The sequence below is a fragment of the Nematolebias whitei genome, chromosome 22 (assembly GCF_014905685.2).
Source record: "Nematolebias whitei isolate Nwh7 chromosome 22, NemWhi1, whole genome shotgun sequence".
NCBI lineage: Eukaryota > Metazoa > Chordata > Actinopteri > Cyprinodontiformes > Rivulidae > Nematolebias > Nematolebias whitei.
Window position 1 is genome coordinate 9,765,169 of NC_056519.1, and position 17,513 is coordinate 9,782,681.

The 17,513-nt window shown below is 38.2% G+C and overlaps 1 protein-coding gene across 1 annotated transcript in view; it reads left to right on the plus strand.

The window, feature by feature from the left end:
* The first annotated feature begins 2,695 nt into the window (after window positions 1-2,695).
* ccdc146 (coiled-coil domain containing 146) overlaps window positions 2,696-17,513 on the plus strand; it is a 46,663-nt gene continuing 31,845 nt past the window's right edge. The window contains 9 exon segments of the mRNA XM_037696161.1: window positions 2,696-2,775; window positions 3,878-4,093; window positions 9,642-9,693; window positions 11,401-11,483; window positions 11,885-11,978; window positions 12,075-12,148; window positions 13,647-13,874; window positions 13,999-14,088; window positions 16,356-16,452. Of these exon segments, the coding sequence (XP_037552089.1) occupies window positions 2,696-2,775; window positions 3,878-4,093; window positions 9,642-9,693; window positions 11,401-11,483; window positions 11,885-11,978; window positions 12,075-12,148; window positions 13,647-13,874; window positions 13,999-14,088; window positions 16,356-16,452 (1,014 nt within the window).

The following is a 17,513-nucleotide window of genomic DNA, read 5'->3' on the forward strand; positions in this document are numbered from 1 at the left end:
CTGTGAGCAGTGAAGCAGAGGTTGTCTTGACCTTGCCTCTGTTAATAACGGGTGTTTAAGCTTTTACTAACTCGTTGTCCGCAGGCAGACCTTGTGATCAGGGCTTCGTATAACATCTTGTTTTCTATTGCTGCACGCCTTTGCAAGGATTAAATCTGGATTGAAAAGATCTCGCATTTCTCTGTGTGGCTTATTTGATTAATGAGTTGATGATAAGATAATTAAATTATCCAACTAGATATACATTCGTGTCATCTCATAGGTGTTGATTACAATTTTTTATTAGCAAATTATGGAGTTCTTTCACTTGCTTTTAGGATAATCAAAAGATACCTGCAAAATGCAGCTACTCCACACCTTATCTCAACCAAAAAGTAAAGCTTACATTTGGTTTGTTATAGTTGTATTTTTTTATTTAAAGGAAAAACATAATTTTTCTCTAGGATATAAAATGTATTCATTATCAAGTGTTTTAATGACTGCCACAAAAACCCTCTCCTTTTCCTTTAAAGAACGTCTCAAATGACTTTACGTCCCTGTCACTCGAAATGTGATTAGTTTAATTTGATTTATATTGATGTTTAGAATTTCATGGGGAATATGATCCTGCATTGCAGAGAAGTGTAACAAGACTGCATACAGTTGATAAGGTGTCATTATGTTTATCAGTATGTGTATAAAACGTGTTTATTTTCATAGAAAAGGGTAACTTTCTGAATATGTTTGACCTGAACATCTTATTTTTACTCTCACACTGTCTTTGTGACACTAATCAAACTGTTGTCTCATTCATGCTGCTCTGAGGTGCCCGCTGCTGACTGAGTAATGTTTTAATTGCCATGGCGTCATAATTAATAGATTTATGAATTTGTTTAGCATAAACACAAACAATGAAGCCTTTATTAGCAAGCATTGAGCATTAAACTTGTTTTGTTGATGACAGTAACTCAGAGTCTTTAGTGGTTTTAGGATTAATGGAACTGTGTTTTGGCTCATTCGTCAGTGCTTGTCATAAACCAACTTATAGAAATGATTACGCAACAGCTAAAGCGACCGAAAGAAGAAATGACCACATTTCTTCATCAAGTTATTTCCTCTCCAACTTGATTAATTTTACATGCTTGTTGTAGATTAATCAGTTTGGCAGAGCTAGAGGAAGCCGTTGCTTTAGCCTCTTAAATGATTCACAATCACAAGACAGTCAAAAGTGTTTGCTTTTAAAATCTGATAAATGTCTCATGCGTCACGTTTCTGAAGAAGTGACACATTTTCAAGTTTTGATGGAGAAACACTCCGGAAAGGAAAACGTTACAGCACAAAACTTCTAACAAAGTGATTCTATCTTGCTATAGGCTCCCTGCCAATTCAAACACAGAGAAGGACACAAAGGTAAAACAAAAAAAGAAACCGAGAGCTGATGTCTCTCTTTATTACAGAGTGGAAATCAGGCTGTGCCTCGTGGCTCTTGGTGTTATTTTTCCCCGAGGGTATAGAGTATTAAAGCAGGTTGACAGGTGTGTGTGCATTCATGTGTAAATAGTTTTTCTTTTTTTTTTTTGTAATTACTTCCCTTTAGAGGTGGTTTGCCACATGTTAGCCTCATGCAACCATCCTCCATAAAAGCCTCCACTGCTGCAGATAAGACCTGGCAGCGGAGAAAGAAAAGCTGCCTGAACTCGCCCCAGGCTGCTTCTCACAGATAAAGACAGAATACAGCCAGAATATTTGTTCCATCATGGATGTCACGTGCTGAAAACACAAATATAACCTCTTGTAAATTTCACTTTTTTTTTTTAAATTCTTACTAAATTTCCACTTGAAGAGATCATTTATGGCTAGAGTGCAGAACATAACATTTTAAGATGTAAGCATTATATTTGTCACGGGTTTTTATTACAGTCGTTTGACCTCTGATGGCAGAGGGTTAAAAAAATCAGAACAAATCATTTTAACGATCCACATCATTCAACACGTTCATATCTCTGTCCTTTGAGACCTTGGAGCGGCGTGAGCGCTCATGACAATGAACAATATATTGGGGTGAATCTAAGAACACAATAATCCGTCGCAGTCGGGACGAGATACCAGTCAACGTTTGTGTATGATCAGAACGTTGGTGTTTATTCACGTTGTTGGGAAACTTGCTGCACGGTCTGATCAGAGATAGCCTCGGTCCTGCAGCTCTTTGATACAGACAACGCTATCCCTCATTTCTTGCTGCTCTACCAACCTGGCTCCAAAGATAAGAGGGGGAACAGCACCTGTCCTCTGTTTCTATCTTTGTTGCAAGCACACAGCTCTGCCTTCAGGACAAGAGAAATTTTACAACTCAAATAGATAATTTAACTTTTAGACTCTACATATGTGTTTTTTTGCTGTGCTTTATTTTTCAGAGGCATACTTTATTGAACTTTTTAATCAGTGTTAAATAATATTAAACGGTCCACTTCTGTTCCAGGTTCTGCAAAGTGCTTTACTATGTTTTTCGCTCTCACACATGCACACACACTGACAATAACAGTGCTTTTAATCTTGATCTGTGGGTAAACATCATGATCTTCAAGTACTTCCTACTATCATGATCTATGATACTACTTCTGGACCAATTCTGTGTTTGTCTGTGTGTATTTCTTGTCCTCTTTGTCCTTTTGTGTGTATATTTATCATTCCTGTATTTTGGTTTTGTTTTTTTCAGATGGTGTCAAACAAAATTAACGAAACTACAGTAGCCAAACTGAAATCCAACTACGAGCTACTTTACGACAGCTTGAAATGGTATGTTTCTTTTTTTTATTTTCTTTATTCATTTTTCATTATGAACATAAAACAAACAAACAAAAATACCTTTCACTCCATCCCTCCTACACTGGATCAGTCACACATACATAACTGAATAAAAATGAATTACACAGGCATTGAAAGCTTTCACATACAACATAAAAGGCTGCCACGTGCCCAAAAATCTTTTCACAGAACCCTTTAGGGTATATCTTAGTTTTTCTATATATATATGATACATCACCTCTCTTATCCACTGTACATATGCTGGGGGGCGTGGGTCCTTCCAATTAAACAGAACCAGTCTTCTGGCCAGGAGAGAGCCAAAAGCAATCACCTCCTTCTTGTTCTTGCTGAAGGACATATCCACAGGGATCACCCCGAACAGTGAGATGAGCGGTGATGGGTGTACAGTTTTTCCACATATCCCACAGGAGATGTCAAAAATAGGTTGCCAAAAGCTCTGCGGTTTGGGACAGGTCCAGAATGTATGCAGGAGTGTAGCTGGAGTTTGTTTACAATGATTACATGCGGGGTCCAGGTCGGCTTTGATCTTGGATAGCTTGTCTTTGGACCAGTGATGCCGAAGCACTACCTTGAATTGAATTGCAGCATATGTTTCATTTCTGAACAAAGCATGATAAAGGTAGGATTAGTATTTGACTTTTAGGTATAAATAACATTTGCTAGATGAATAATAAGAGCCCTGTTAGCCAAAATGCTCCCAACATAGGTATTCATTAACAAAATTACCCTCTTATTAGACCAATTTGTGATTGTACATTATGTAATAATTTGGGAAAGAATAGAGTATTTCCTGAAGCTTATAATTAATCTATTTTATACCTATCAAAAACTTTAACAGAAAAATGTACATATTTTATTCTTGTTATTCTTTAGAAGTTTTTCATTCTTATCAACATTGCGCTTTTAAATGCATTAAAAATGGATCTGCAATCATTTACAGTGGTATGATTTGTCTTAGAACTAGAAGTTTATTTACTAGAAGTTTTCTCAGAAATGTGCTCGCAGCCTTGAGGATAAAGAGTTAAGACTGTGTCAAAATACTATGTACATATGTCATTGTTTCATCTAACAGTGCCCAGACTTCTGAGATGCGGCTTTTGGGAGAGGCAAAGAGATGTCGGGCCGAGCTGGAGAGGCTTCGAGTCGCGGTAGAGGGTATGGAGAAGCAGAGTAGCTCTGAGGAGCCTGACAGTGAGGTCAGTGAACTCAGGCGACAGCTTCTTCAGGCATACAACCAACTGAGAGCATCTGAGGAGAGAGAGTACGAGACGCAGCATGAACTGAAGTGGTGAGATGGATGCATTCATGCCCCGTTATGGCAGCCACCGATGGGACTTGTTTCGCTTGCAGTTAACTTTTCAATCAAACATCAAATTAATCAAAGTCTTGTGTTGAAAACATGCAAGGAGTCACAAAACAGAGGAACACAGGGGATGGAGGGGAGTAAGGCCAATGGACAGAAGTGAAATTGGAGTGCTGAAAAGAGAAGTTACTATGACAGGAAAGCTTACGTGAGCAGGAAGAACCACATACACACACTCACGCATACTCACAGCTGTAACGGGGGACCAAACACTGAAGTGAGCTCCATGAGGCAGCATCTTTTTACTGAGGTGAAGGTGAAAGTATTTGTCACACACCAACACACTAAAATATACCAGTTGTGTATTGCTTCACTCACAAAATGTTATATCCCTTAAATAGGAGCAAAAACTGAATGCTTTAAAAAAGTGTTACTCGTTTCATTATTTGATGTTTACTATATAAATAATCTGTTCAAGTACAAGTTTCTGTTTGCTGTAGTTGTAACTTTGTCTGCACACTCAACATTTTTTTTTCTGATTAATCCTGTAGTGTTATCGGTTCCTCTTCTATCATCCTTCTGCTTCTGCTCTCATGAGTCTCTTTTCTCATCACAGCCAATTTTCCTCTTCTCCGCTGCAGGTTTCTCTTTTTTCCTCTCCTAACTCACTCACTTTCACTTGTCCAAAAGGTCAAACACACCCACAGTAATGGAAAAGACCATTCACTTCAATGTCATCCCACTTCCTTCTCTGTATACAAACTAAACTTTGTCAAGTGCCAAATGGAAGTTACTGGAACATTGCTAAGGCCACGGGATAACATACCCCAGTAGTTCTGAACATTTTACCAAATATTTTAGCTTGTGACACTTAACTATGTAACAGACTTTTGACCTCACATTATGGGTTGCACATGGAAACATGTTGGGACAATAGTTCAATAGTGAAATACAGTCTAACATTTCTGCATTCCATATGATGTGGAAGTTTGGCGTTTCTTATACAAGGTCATAAGTAGAAAGTTAAGGAAAACATTCTCTTATGGTTTATTATAGATTTTTTCTTAAGCCAGTATCTCAGCAGCATTCATGAGGGAGTCTCCAGATACAGTGGGGAGAACAAGTATTTGATACACTATTGATTTTTCAGGTTTTCCCACTTGCAAAGCTTGTAGATGACTGTAATTTTTATCATAGGTACTCTTCAACTGTGAGTGATGGAATCTAAAACAAAAATCCAGAAAAATACAATGTATGATTTTTAAATAATTAATTTCCATTTTATTGTGTGAAATAAGTATTTGATCATCTATCAACCAGTAAGAATTTTGGCTCTCACAGACATGTTAGTTCTTCTTTAAGAAGCCCTCCTGTTCTCCACCCATTACCTGTATTAACTGCACCTGTTTGGACTCGTGACCTGTATAAAAGACACCTGTCCACACACTTAATCAATCAGACTCCAGCATCTCCACAATGCCCAACACCAGAGAGCTGTGTAAGGACATCAGGGATAAATTTGTAGACCTGCACAAGGCTGGGATGGGCTACAGGACAATAGGCAAGCAGCTTGGTGAGAAGGCAACAACAGTTGGTGCAATTATTAGAAAATGGAAGAAATACAAAATAACGGAAAATCTCCCTCGGTCTGGGGCGCCATGCAAGATCTCACCTCGTGGAGCATCATTGATCTTGAGGAAGGTGAGGAATGAGCCCAGAACTACACGGCAGGACCTGGTCAATGACCTGAATAGAGCTGGGACCACAGTCTCAAAGAAAACAATCAGTAACACTCTACGCCGTCAAGGATTAAAATCCTGCAGTGCAAGCAAGGTGCCCTTCCTCAAGCCAACGCATGTCAAAGCCCGTCTGAAGTTTGCAAATGACCATCTGAATGATGCAGAGGAGGAATGGGAGAAGGTCATGTGGTCTGATGAGACAAAAATAGAACTTTTTGGTTTAAACTCCACTCGTCATGTTTGGAGGAAGAAGAATGATGAGTACAACCCCAAGAACACCATCCCAACCGTGAAGCATGGCGGTGGAAACATCATTCTTTGGGGATGCTTTTCTGCAAAGGGGACAGGACGACTGCACCATATTGTGGGAAGGATGGATGGGGCCATGTATCGTGAGATTTTGGCCAACAACCTCCTTCCCTCAGTAAGAGCACTGAAGATGGGTCGTGGCTGGGTCTTCCAGCATGATAACGACCCAAAACACACAGCCAGGGCAACTAAAGAGTGGCTCCGTAGGAAACATCTTAAGGTCCTGGAGTGGCCTAGCCAGTCTCCAGACCTGAATCCCATAGAAAATCTTTGGAGGGAGCTTAAAGTCCGTGTGGCCCAGCGACAGCCCCGAAACCTGAAGGCTCTGGAGGAGATCTGTATGGAGGAGTGGGCCAAAATCCCTGCTGCAGTGTGTGCAAACCTGGTCAAGAACTACAGGAAACGTCTGATCTCTGTAATTGCAAACAAAGGTTTCTGTACCAAATATTAAGTTTCATTTTACTGGTGTATCAAATACTTATTTCACACAATAAAATGGAAATTAATTATTTAAAAATCATACATTGTATTTTTCTGGATTTTTGTTTTAGATTCCATCACTCACAGTTGAAGAGTACCTATGATAAAAATTACAGTCATCTACAAGCTTTGCAAGTGGGAAAACCTGAAAAATCAACAGTGTATCAAATACTTGTTCTCCCCACTGTATATCTCACAGACTTCACAGGAGTTTTCAATTTCCTCACGTGAATCGCAGAGGCTTGCAGTTTTGAATGTGTTCAAAAGATTTGTGCTAAAAATGTCCTCTAAGAAAAGTCCAAATTATACCAGGGGTCACAAAACATGTCTTGAACCCTTTTTCAATTTCCTTTCTGTATTTATTTATAGTGTACTATAGCTGTATTTTGACACCTGCAAAGAAGCTCTCCTTTGATAGAAAACATTTGTTTTTGGCCCCAAATGTTTGAAGCTGTTAGGTTTAACTGAATACCCATAGACAAGAACTGAGGAATGAACAAATTTCAAGACAGAGAATACATTTAAAGTGGTTTTATTTACAGTGAACCCTGAGGAGCAAAGACACGAGTTAGATTATATTTTCCAAGAGGAGGATGATATAGTCGGTAGATTTCAGTTCTTACTGTATGTTGGGTAGTAAGGCATGTGGTTGGAAGGTGAGGAAGGCAGCTGAGGAGACACAAGAGATTTCCAGGGGTTCTTCAAAGAAGTCCAGGCACAGGTAGTTCGCGAGGAGAGATACTGTAAGGAAAATGAACACAAGTAAGTCTTTCTCAAGGGTCATAGAATACAAAACGGCTAGAAGCACGACTACCAGAGGCAGGTAATGCTCCAGCGGTGAGAAGAAATCATCTACTACCTTTTATACTCCTGGCATCTCGTTAAGGAGATTATATTCAGGTGTGGAAATGTTGGCGCCATCTAATGTCTTTAGAGCAGCAGGAAAAACAGGAACTCCCACAGAAGGGATGGAAGAAGTGGTTGTGGATAAAGAAGTCTGCACCTCTCTGTGCCCTGCTAACAAGTAGCAGATAAAGGATGGGTGGAGTCCCAAACGCCCAGGTCTAAAACCATGTTAATGATAAACATTAGTTAAAAAATAGTCCAGATCTGTCCATTTTCATTTCAAAAGGGGACACCAATTGATTAAATCTTAAACCTGGATGCAAAAATGCAAAAGAAGCTCGAGGAGCTAGAGGGAAACTTGAAAGAGTATAAAGCACAATGGTATACTCCTGGTTGAGGGCAAACCCAAACTAAATGGACTGAGGCTGGTGAGGGAAATGGGCTGCAGCTGGTTCTAATGAGGAATAAGGAACAGGTGTAAAATTAGACAGAAATGAGGAAAACTGAGATGAGCTGAGAAAACATGGCTAAGGGGAACTTAGAGAAACCAAACCAAAACATCAGATATCTTAAAAAATAAAACTTTTTAACTCTAAAGCAATTACAGTAACACTAAAAAAACAACCCAACATCACATTGCTTCATTTTTTAACCCTTGAAAAATGCATACTCAAATGTGACAGAACCATAAGTCATTTCTATGTATCATTGTTAAATAAGTTCGTCACACTTGGCATTTGCTTCTGCAGCATCTCGACACAAAACCAATCACTTGAAAGTGTCCACTGTATGAGAAAAACATGATATGTAGAATCCATTTTTTAGTGCAGACTCCGAGTTGTTGGCCAAGCAGTAACTGAAAGATGAAATAAAAACCACTTCCAGGGCATTCTCTGAGGGTGCAGTAATCTACAGCTGAACACACTGTGAGTGTGCATGTTATTTATGACATCTTTTAGCCAGTAAGCTTTATACTCTCTCCATTTCTGTTTCTCCTTACACCCTCTTCATCCCCTCCAGCAGAATCTATTCTCTCTATTCCTGATTCTCCCTGGTTTGTTTTATTTCCCCATCTCTTTTCCACACAGCTATCAGTCTGCACATGACAACCGTATGCTCACTGTGAAAATATGCTCTTTTAAAGTTGTTATTTTTCTTTATCTCTACCCAAACAGATCCACTCGAATTCAGCTCTTTTTCTTTCCTCCCGGAGTCCCACATTTTAGCATTCACACACTTTTCTCTGAATCAGTTAATATCTAATATATCAACGTGTCAGGAAGATTAATATCATTTGCTTTGTGAAATGTGCAGCCATACAGTATGTGCTGTTGTAAGGTTTTTTTCATAATGACATAGCTGACTGCAAATTATTTCGTACAAACTCCAATCGACTGCTCAAAAAGCATCTGCCGCAGGGAGGAAAACATTCACAAATTATGATCTTATATGCACATTTGTACTGTGTGGTGTGGCCCAAGATGTAGGATGAAGTTTTGTACATCAGCTGCTGCATTTGTATGCTTGCTTGTACAGCATTTAAAGCTGATTTAATCTACAATCCTTAATATCTAAAATATTCGTTAATATTTAGATTTTGCTTCATTATTTTCATTAGAGGATTCTAATTGACAAGAAATGACACATTAGTCCATCCATAAATCCATTATCTTTACCCGCTTATTCCATTTTGGGTCACGGGGGTCGCCGGTGCCCATGTCCAGCAATCACTGTGCGAGGGGCGGGGTACACCCTGGACGGGTCGCAAGTCCATCACAGGGACACATAGAGACAAACGAGACAAACAACCATTTACTTTCTCACTCACACCTAGGGACAATTTAGAGTTACCAATCAGCCTAACATGCATGTTTTTGGTCTGTGGGAGGAAACCGGAGTACCCGGAGAAAACCCACGCATGCACAGAGAGAACATGCAAACTCCACCCAGAAAGGCCCCTGGACCGGGGTTTGAACCAAGGACCTGCTCGCTGAGAGGCAGCAGCTCTACCAGTTGTGCCACCGTGCTGCCCGGGACACATTAGTCAAATTCTAAAAATGTGTTTCAGTGCATTCCTCTTTCAGCTGAATCAGGAACTGAAAGGGGTTGTTTCTTTCTAATATGAATCTTTTTTTCCCCACATTGCCTCATGATTGCAGCCTCCAGGAAGAGAAGCAGTTTCTGGAGAAAGAGGTTCAAACAAAACCTGCTGTAAGTTCCTTTCTGCACCAAAACTATCCAGATTCCTGTAATAACTATCATAAATTCAAATGTACTTAAGGCTCCCAACTAGACTTAATATGAACATTTGAGTGCTTGAGTACATACTTGAGTACATTTAGTACTCCAACAATCAGGTGATCTGGCTGGTTTCTTTTTTTGTTGAGACGTTTCGTCCTTCATCCAAAGAACTTCATCAATCCGAGGAGCCACAAACAAACTGAGTCCCAGAAGCAGCACACTCCCATAGTGGACCAACCAGTTTGCTGGTGATAAGTCCAGATGACCTGACTAAATTTGTTTGATTTTTTTACCTGGATTATTGAGCATGAACTTTAAAGTACTGTATTTTGCAGACTATAAGGTGCATTAAGTGAAACTAAAACATTTTTGACAGGTTTTTGAGCGCCGTGTACCACATAAAATTGGTTCGAGGTCAGTAAGCACAACAAGAATTAATACATAAGGCGCACCAGATTATAAAGCTCACTGTCGATTTTTGAGAAAATTAAAGTATTTTAAGTGTGCCTTATAGTCTGAAAAATACAGTACTGGCTACTGTTACTTAGCTACCAGAAGCTTTGTAACTTCAGACTATAATTTGGGTATTTTAAAGTTTTAATACATTTATATATAAAAAAGAAGTAAATTCAAACATCTAAAAAATTCGTTTCCTAAAGTATTACATTTTTATTATATGTGACTTTCTGTGTTTTATTGAAGGAAACCAGAATGCACCCGATCATTGGCCCATTATCAAACACTCCTAGGATCTGCTGGAAGCTGTGTTGCAGCACTCTACGATGCTGCAGAGCATATTACCTCTGCATTCCTTTAGTCTGTGAGAATCCCATCACCGTGTAGCGTTTTCAAATCTTATCAAGCTAGACTGCATAGTTTTTCTTTTTGAGACATCAGCAATAAAAACACCAGCTTTTTCAAAATAAAATAAAAAAAATCAGATTTGAAGAGAAAACAATAACCTAAGACCCCTCAAGTAAATCTCAAACTCTATCCAATCTGTAGCCTGTGCTGCTGAAGGATTACAGCCTGAGCTCTGCATAATTTGTGGAATAATTTTAGCAGCTTGCCTCAGTAACTTTTAGATGTCTCCCTTGCTACTTATTTTCAACCACTGGCACAATTTCAGACCATTTTGAGTTAGCTGGAGTTTCTCTGGCTTGCGACATCTCCAAAAGTCCACCAGTACACAGCAATAAAAAAAGTTGATGGATGAGTATTTATTATACAGATCATTGGAGCCAAAAACTAAACAGGTTCTTCTAGCAGTTTCTGGAAACCAGTTTGCTTCTTTCAAAAAGTACACGGGCATACAGCATTTACTGATAAAACCAATGAATAATGTAATTTCACACACACGCATTCTCGGATTTTGCGTCATACAAAGTCAAATATTCAAGTTATTTTCAACACATCTAACGACTTTTCTTTACATGCGCATATAACTGGATGAATCCTGGAGATAAAACTGTGATATTTATAACTGTATTAGAGTCAAACATGTCATGAATCAATTAATTTCTTTAAAAAAAAAATCAATTTATGTATCTTTGATACAACAAATACAGGTTGTAAAAGTGTTTTTAACCTTAAATCTCTATGAGCTCAGCTGAATCACCATCCTTGGCCTGACTCACTACATCATCTAAAGTTCGTATCGTTGGTGGACTCTTTCAGAATCTGGAAACCGAAACAAAGGCCTTGAAGGATAAGTATGAGGATCTGAGGAACGAGGTGGCCCAGAGACAACTGGATGTCAGGTAAATACTGTACATGACAGAGATGGTGGTTTCTTTTGCCTCACAGCGCCAGCGTTCAGAGTTTGAACCTGAAATAAAAACACCTGCTGACTGTAAATGAGCTATGAATACACATTCTATTAGTTCTGTATTAGCCCTGCTATGAACTGGCAACTTGCCCAGGTGTGCCCTACCTATCACATAACATTAGCTGTGATGGGCTCTAGCACCTCTATTGGATAAAAGTGACACAGATAATGAATATACTGAAGCCATAGCTTATTTGCTCATGTCTTTTATGTGTTTATTATCTTTATTGTGTACTCAAATGCCTTCTGCAGCTGTTTTTCAGCACTGTTAATGGAAATTGTTCTGCGGATAAACTCATTTTTCTGTATGCTTTACTCCCACTGCATGCACAGAAATCTAATGGAAGATGTGGAAGCACATGAAACGCTGATAATAAAAGAACAGGAAGAGCTGGAAGAAAAAAAGAAGATTATTGAACTGAAAGAGGTCTGTGTGTCTGTGGGTTTAGCTGATAGCATTATTTACACCACCAATAAATAAACATGCTATTTTGGTTACATTTCTCTACATTGCTGTTACAAGGTGGAAAAAGCTGGGCTCGTCAGCATACCTGATCAGATAATAAAGGAGACGGAGAGAAAACGCTCAAAGTGGGAGTAAGTACAAATAGCACATTTGTAATTTTCACACAATATTAGAAAAACAGAAATCAAGTCAATACTGCATAATCAGTTGTTCCCTAATTAGTAAAGATTTCCATTTTATAGGAGGATATAATTAACCTAATGACATAGTTTTGGGCATTTGTTTTTGCTCATAGTTTTATTGTAAATATCTCTAAAACTTTTTGTATTGATGCAAAACAATCTAAAAATCTTTGCAAAACTTTACCATTCTACTCAGAACTTTGCGTTTTAGGTTGCTAGAATAGATGTAAACCATTTTGTATGTGAATTTAACTTTTACTATCTTTATTTTACTGGCTTTGAAGTAGAAATTGCCCACTGCATCACCAGCCTCCTCTAATTCACAGTGGCAGATTTTTAGCATTACTTTTAGACTTTTGACCAGCTTGACATGTGAAAATAAAGGACTACCATTCTTTGAAGTTAAAGGAATTCCTATTGCCAATTGCCTTTCATACCAGTTTTAAACTAAAATCACCATTTTAGAAACAAAAGGTGTAGGAGTGCTTCTTTGATTTAATGCAGGTTCAAATGAGGTGTTCTTAGGATGGCACTTGCTCCAATTTGAATATAGGCATTTTAGTCATTTTAAGGAGAGTGCCTTGAATTTCATGAAATTTAAGATCATCCTATGTTCACATCAGTCCTACACACAACCATCCGATGCTGTCTGGCCACGCTCTACCCTGTCACAACCTTACAGTTCCCAATCTTCCTCAGGTTTCCTCTTTTACACAGAATGTAATCTGCCTGCATGCTCCTTCCTCCACTATTGACGGTTATAGCCATTAATGTGTTGGCTAAGGTTGATTGCCTGTGGTAGTCATTTTCAATTGAGTTTATTCCAAAGGTTAATCGATTGTAGATGCATGAAAATCTGTCCATCGGTTCATAAAATATGAACCTCAATAAACTCACATGCTAACATTTCCAACGAGACAATTTAAGGCAAAGAACAAGCAAGCTCATTCTAAAAAAAGTTAAGTCTGGTCCTCTGGACATTCAAAAAACAAAACAAAAAAAGGACCAGACTTAACTTTTTTTGATTTTTCTACCTGGATTATTGAGCATGCATCAGGAAGCAAGCTCATTATTTAGGTTGTTATTTAATAGTCAGCCCATGAATAAGTATAATTAATGAAGCACTCTTTGTTAAAACGTTCACAGAATTTCCTATTTTAATCATTATTCATCAACATATAAATTCAAATGTTGCTGTAGAATTATTTATCATTGGCATCACAGCCTTTCCTTTCTTAAGTTTATTTTAAATTGATTTTTAGCCTGTAATTCATGTGGGGGAACACTGTTTGTGAGCTATAAGCCACAACTTGTAAATTGAAAATCCTAAAGGATTCTAAGGGTTTAAATTAAAATATGCTGTTATTTTCTAGGAAATGCACTTTAAAAAGAGTAGAGAACGAGAGAAAACTTTTCCCTTGTTCATTCGTCCTATTCTTTAAATCAGAGTTGCAATGAAGAAGATGGAAGCACTAAATATGGAGATTTTAGAAACTCAGCAGCAGATGAAGGTGGTGGATGAGCGTAACGAATCCCTGAGGATGATGAGGGAGGAGGTGATTCAGAAGTTAGAGGATATCAGAGAACAAATAGAGGGGTGTCAGAGGGAGCAGAGGGAGCTTCTGAAGGAACAGGAGGTCAGCAGAGAAGAGTCGGCTCAAAACATGGGCAACAGGTAAAAACTTCACTGAAACATGGTTTCTTATAGAAACATTGTACTTGAGATTATAAATACAATCACTGTTGATTTATAGTTGGATGCTAACCTTGTTATACATGTCATTGTGTTTCCTTGCCAGAGGTATCTTAGAACTGAAGCTGCAGAACCTGATGAGTGACAGAAAGCACCTGTATGAGAGGCAGTCTGTGCAGCTCAGGGAGAAAAATAGGTACCAAATAAAGTCCAACACAATAACAATCCCACACATACTTACAGCTTATTCTAAACAAAGTTATTTACAGTTTATGTTATTCTTGAGCTCCAAATGTATTTTTTATTGAGTGCATTTATCTGGATACACTTAGAGAAGTCAAATAACTCTTTTTATGTCTTATGTTTTCTTCACTTTTCTATACACCTTTTATGAATGTTAAAAACAATAGTCCTGATAGTTTAAAGGGGGTTTCTGTGGAAATGTTAGGAACAAATTTTATTCCACCAATTGCCTTTGGTTTACTTTTATTTTTGGAGAAATAGAGTTTAAATCTGACTGGATGGACAGGCCAATGGCTAATTCAAGAGAGGCAGAAATCAGAGTGGTTTGCTGCTGTCTTACAACAACTTCCACTGTCAAAATCTTTAAAGCAATTCATACAGTCGTTATTTGATACACTTTTTAATTGCTGTCTGTTTTTCAAAACAAGGGTTTTTACTAGGGATGCACGATATTGGATTTTTGGCCGATATCCGATATGACGATATGTTAAAACTTATTTGGCCGATAACTTATACCAATACAAACATTTTTTTTCCCTCTACTTATAGAGACTACATAGCTTTCTCTGTTGTGGAATTAAAATACTACATTATTCTGCATGGTCTTTGTCAATTTGGCCTGCTACTAAATGCAGATGCCAAAATGGAGGCTGAAAATTATGTAACACTTTAACTTGGATTATGTTTAATGTCAAATTTATTCATGACATTTAGTCTCTCTAACACAATGACAACACTCAGAACAGTCAGACAAAAACAGCGCCTTATATATACAGTGCCTTGTGAAAGTATTCGGCCCCCTTGAACTTTTCAACCTTTTGCCACATTTCATGCTTCAAACATAAAGATATAACATTTTAATTTTTTGTGAAGAATCAACAACAAGTGGGACACAATCGTGAAGTGGAATGAAATTTATTGGATGTGTCAAACTTTTTTAACAAATAAAAAACTGAAAAGTGGGGTGTGCAATTTTATTCGCTCCCTTGCGTTAATACTTTGTAGCTCCGCCTTTTGCTGCAGTTCCAGCTACAGTCTCTTGGGGTATGTCTCTATCAGTTTTGCACATGGAGAGACTGAAATTCTTGCCCATTCTTTTTGCAAAACAGCTCGAGCTCAGTGAGTTTGGATGGAGAGCGTTTGTGAACAGCAGTCTTCAGCTCTTTCCACAGATTCTCGATTGGATCCAGGTCTGGACTTTGACTTGGCCATTCCAACACCTGGATACGTTTATTTGTGAACCATTCCATTGTAGATTTGGCTTCATGCTTTGGATCATTGTCTTGTTGGAAGATAAATCTCCGTCCCAGTCTCAGGTCTCTTGCAGACTCAAACAGGTTTTCTTCCAGAATGGTCCTGTATTTGGCCCCATCCATCTTCCCATCAATTCTGACCATCTTCCCTGTCCCTGCGGACGAAAAGCAGGCCCAAACCATGATGTTGCCACCACCATGTTTGACAGTGGGGATGTTGTCTTCAGGGTGATGAGCTGTGTTGCTTTTACGCCAAACATATCATTTTGCATTGTGGCCAAACAGTTCGATTTTGGTTTCATGTGACCAGAGCACCTTCTTCCACATGTTGAGTGTGTCTCCCAGGTGGCTTGTGGCAACCTTTAAACAACACTTTTTATGGAAATCTTTGAGAAATGGCTTTCTTCTTGCTACTTTTCACAGATTCTCACTTCAAAAGATCTGAATGACCTCTTTAAGGGTTTGAAAAGTTGCAAAGCCCCAAAACTTCACCGAAAATGAGCTGCTGAACTGCTCTTAAACTGTTCAAACTACCTTTTTTTCCCGTTTTGTCATTTCTTTTTGGAGGTAATGACAGTACTGTGAAACATAATTGCATATTGTTTGTCTGGTCGCTAATTTGACTTTTCAAGTAAAGAAGAAAAATGTGCAGCGGCTTTGGCCTCAGCTATTTATTTTTGACCAGCGAGAGCATTTTAGTCCTTTTGAGTAGAAGGCGTTAAGCAGAGAGCTGTTAAAACTCATCCCAAAATCTACTTCAATGCTTAACATGAAAAATGGTGGTTTTACATTAATTTTACTAGCTTTTACACTTTATTGTTCATCCATGGATTTGTTAGTGGTTAACAGGATGTTTTGTTACATTTAAATCTGAAAGGAAACAAAGCTGAGGAGCATTTCTGTGAGGAGGGAGCAGACATCTGATGAAGACGATTAATATTTAAAATATTGTTTTGTCTCACCTCAGGGAGATGCAATTGCTCAAAAGGATGGAGCAGGCACTGACCATTGCCACTGAGCAGCTCGGACACACACAGTCCATCTACAGTAAACTACAAGCACAGGTAGTTAAGGACGTTTTGCTCTCTCACCTGAAACTAGCTCTTGTACGGTTTTATTTCCATTATTTTATAGCTTTAATATGTGCAAATATAGAAAAGCAATTTATTATGTATATGTTTAACTTCTATATAAAACCTAAAATGTTCCGAGTTAACCAGCAAATTTGTAAGAATAAATATCTGCAGCACATTTGTACGGTTCCTGCTAGGTATGCACGATATTATCGGCATGGTATCGGCCGATATTAGCGATAAAGTTAAATATCAAACATCGGCCATTCCGTCAAAATAACTCACCGATATAAAAGGCGCTGCTTTTCACAGGCTGTGATGTCACTGAGGACTTCAGCTGTTGCTATGCATCAAAACCATAAACTCTGGTTTCTGCTGATAAATTGAAACACTGATGAACTAATGTTTGGGTTTATTTCAGGTTAAAACAAACATGCTGCTCAGTATTTTATTTTGGATTGAAATGTCCCAAAACTGTTTTTTTTTTACTTATTTTTGTCATTTTGCTTATTTTCTGGGATTTTTTTTTTTTTTAATCATAAATTTATATCAAACCCTCCACATGTGGTGTGACATCAGTCACTGATGTTTTATTTAATGGTATTGAGGTTGTTATATTTGTCTTTGTGGAACACGACCACTACAGTTCACTGAATTAAACTAAGTTTTTTAAAAATCCATACAAAATATTTTGTAGTCGTTATTTGAGTTGCCTAATCAACCATTTCAAAACTACATACATGTACACTCGACATTCTCATAAAAGGAGTCAGACTTTCTGTTTTGTGTATAACAAAGAAACAACTAATTCTGCCCTTTTGCAGGGAGGATTGCTGATCGATGCCTAAAATGATATTTAAGCTATTTCATTATTTACCTTTTTATGTGGCAAAAGCTTTAAACACACACTCGTTTGTATTTCTATTCTTAGGACACACACACACATCATCATCATCCATGTGTCCAGGGCCGGAGTGGGACTCATTTTCAGCCCTGGAGTTTCATGTGGCCCACTTTAGATCATGACATATTATTATTAAAATCATGTAATT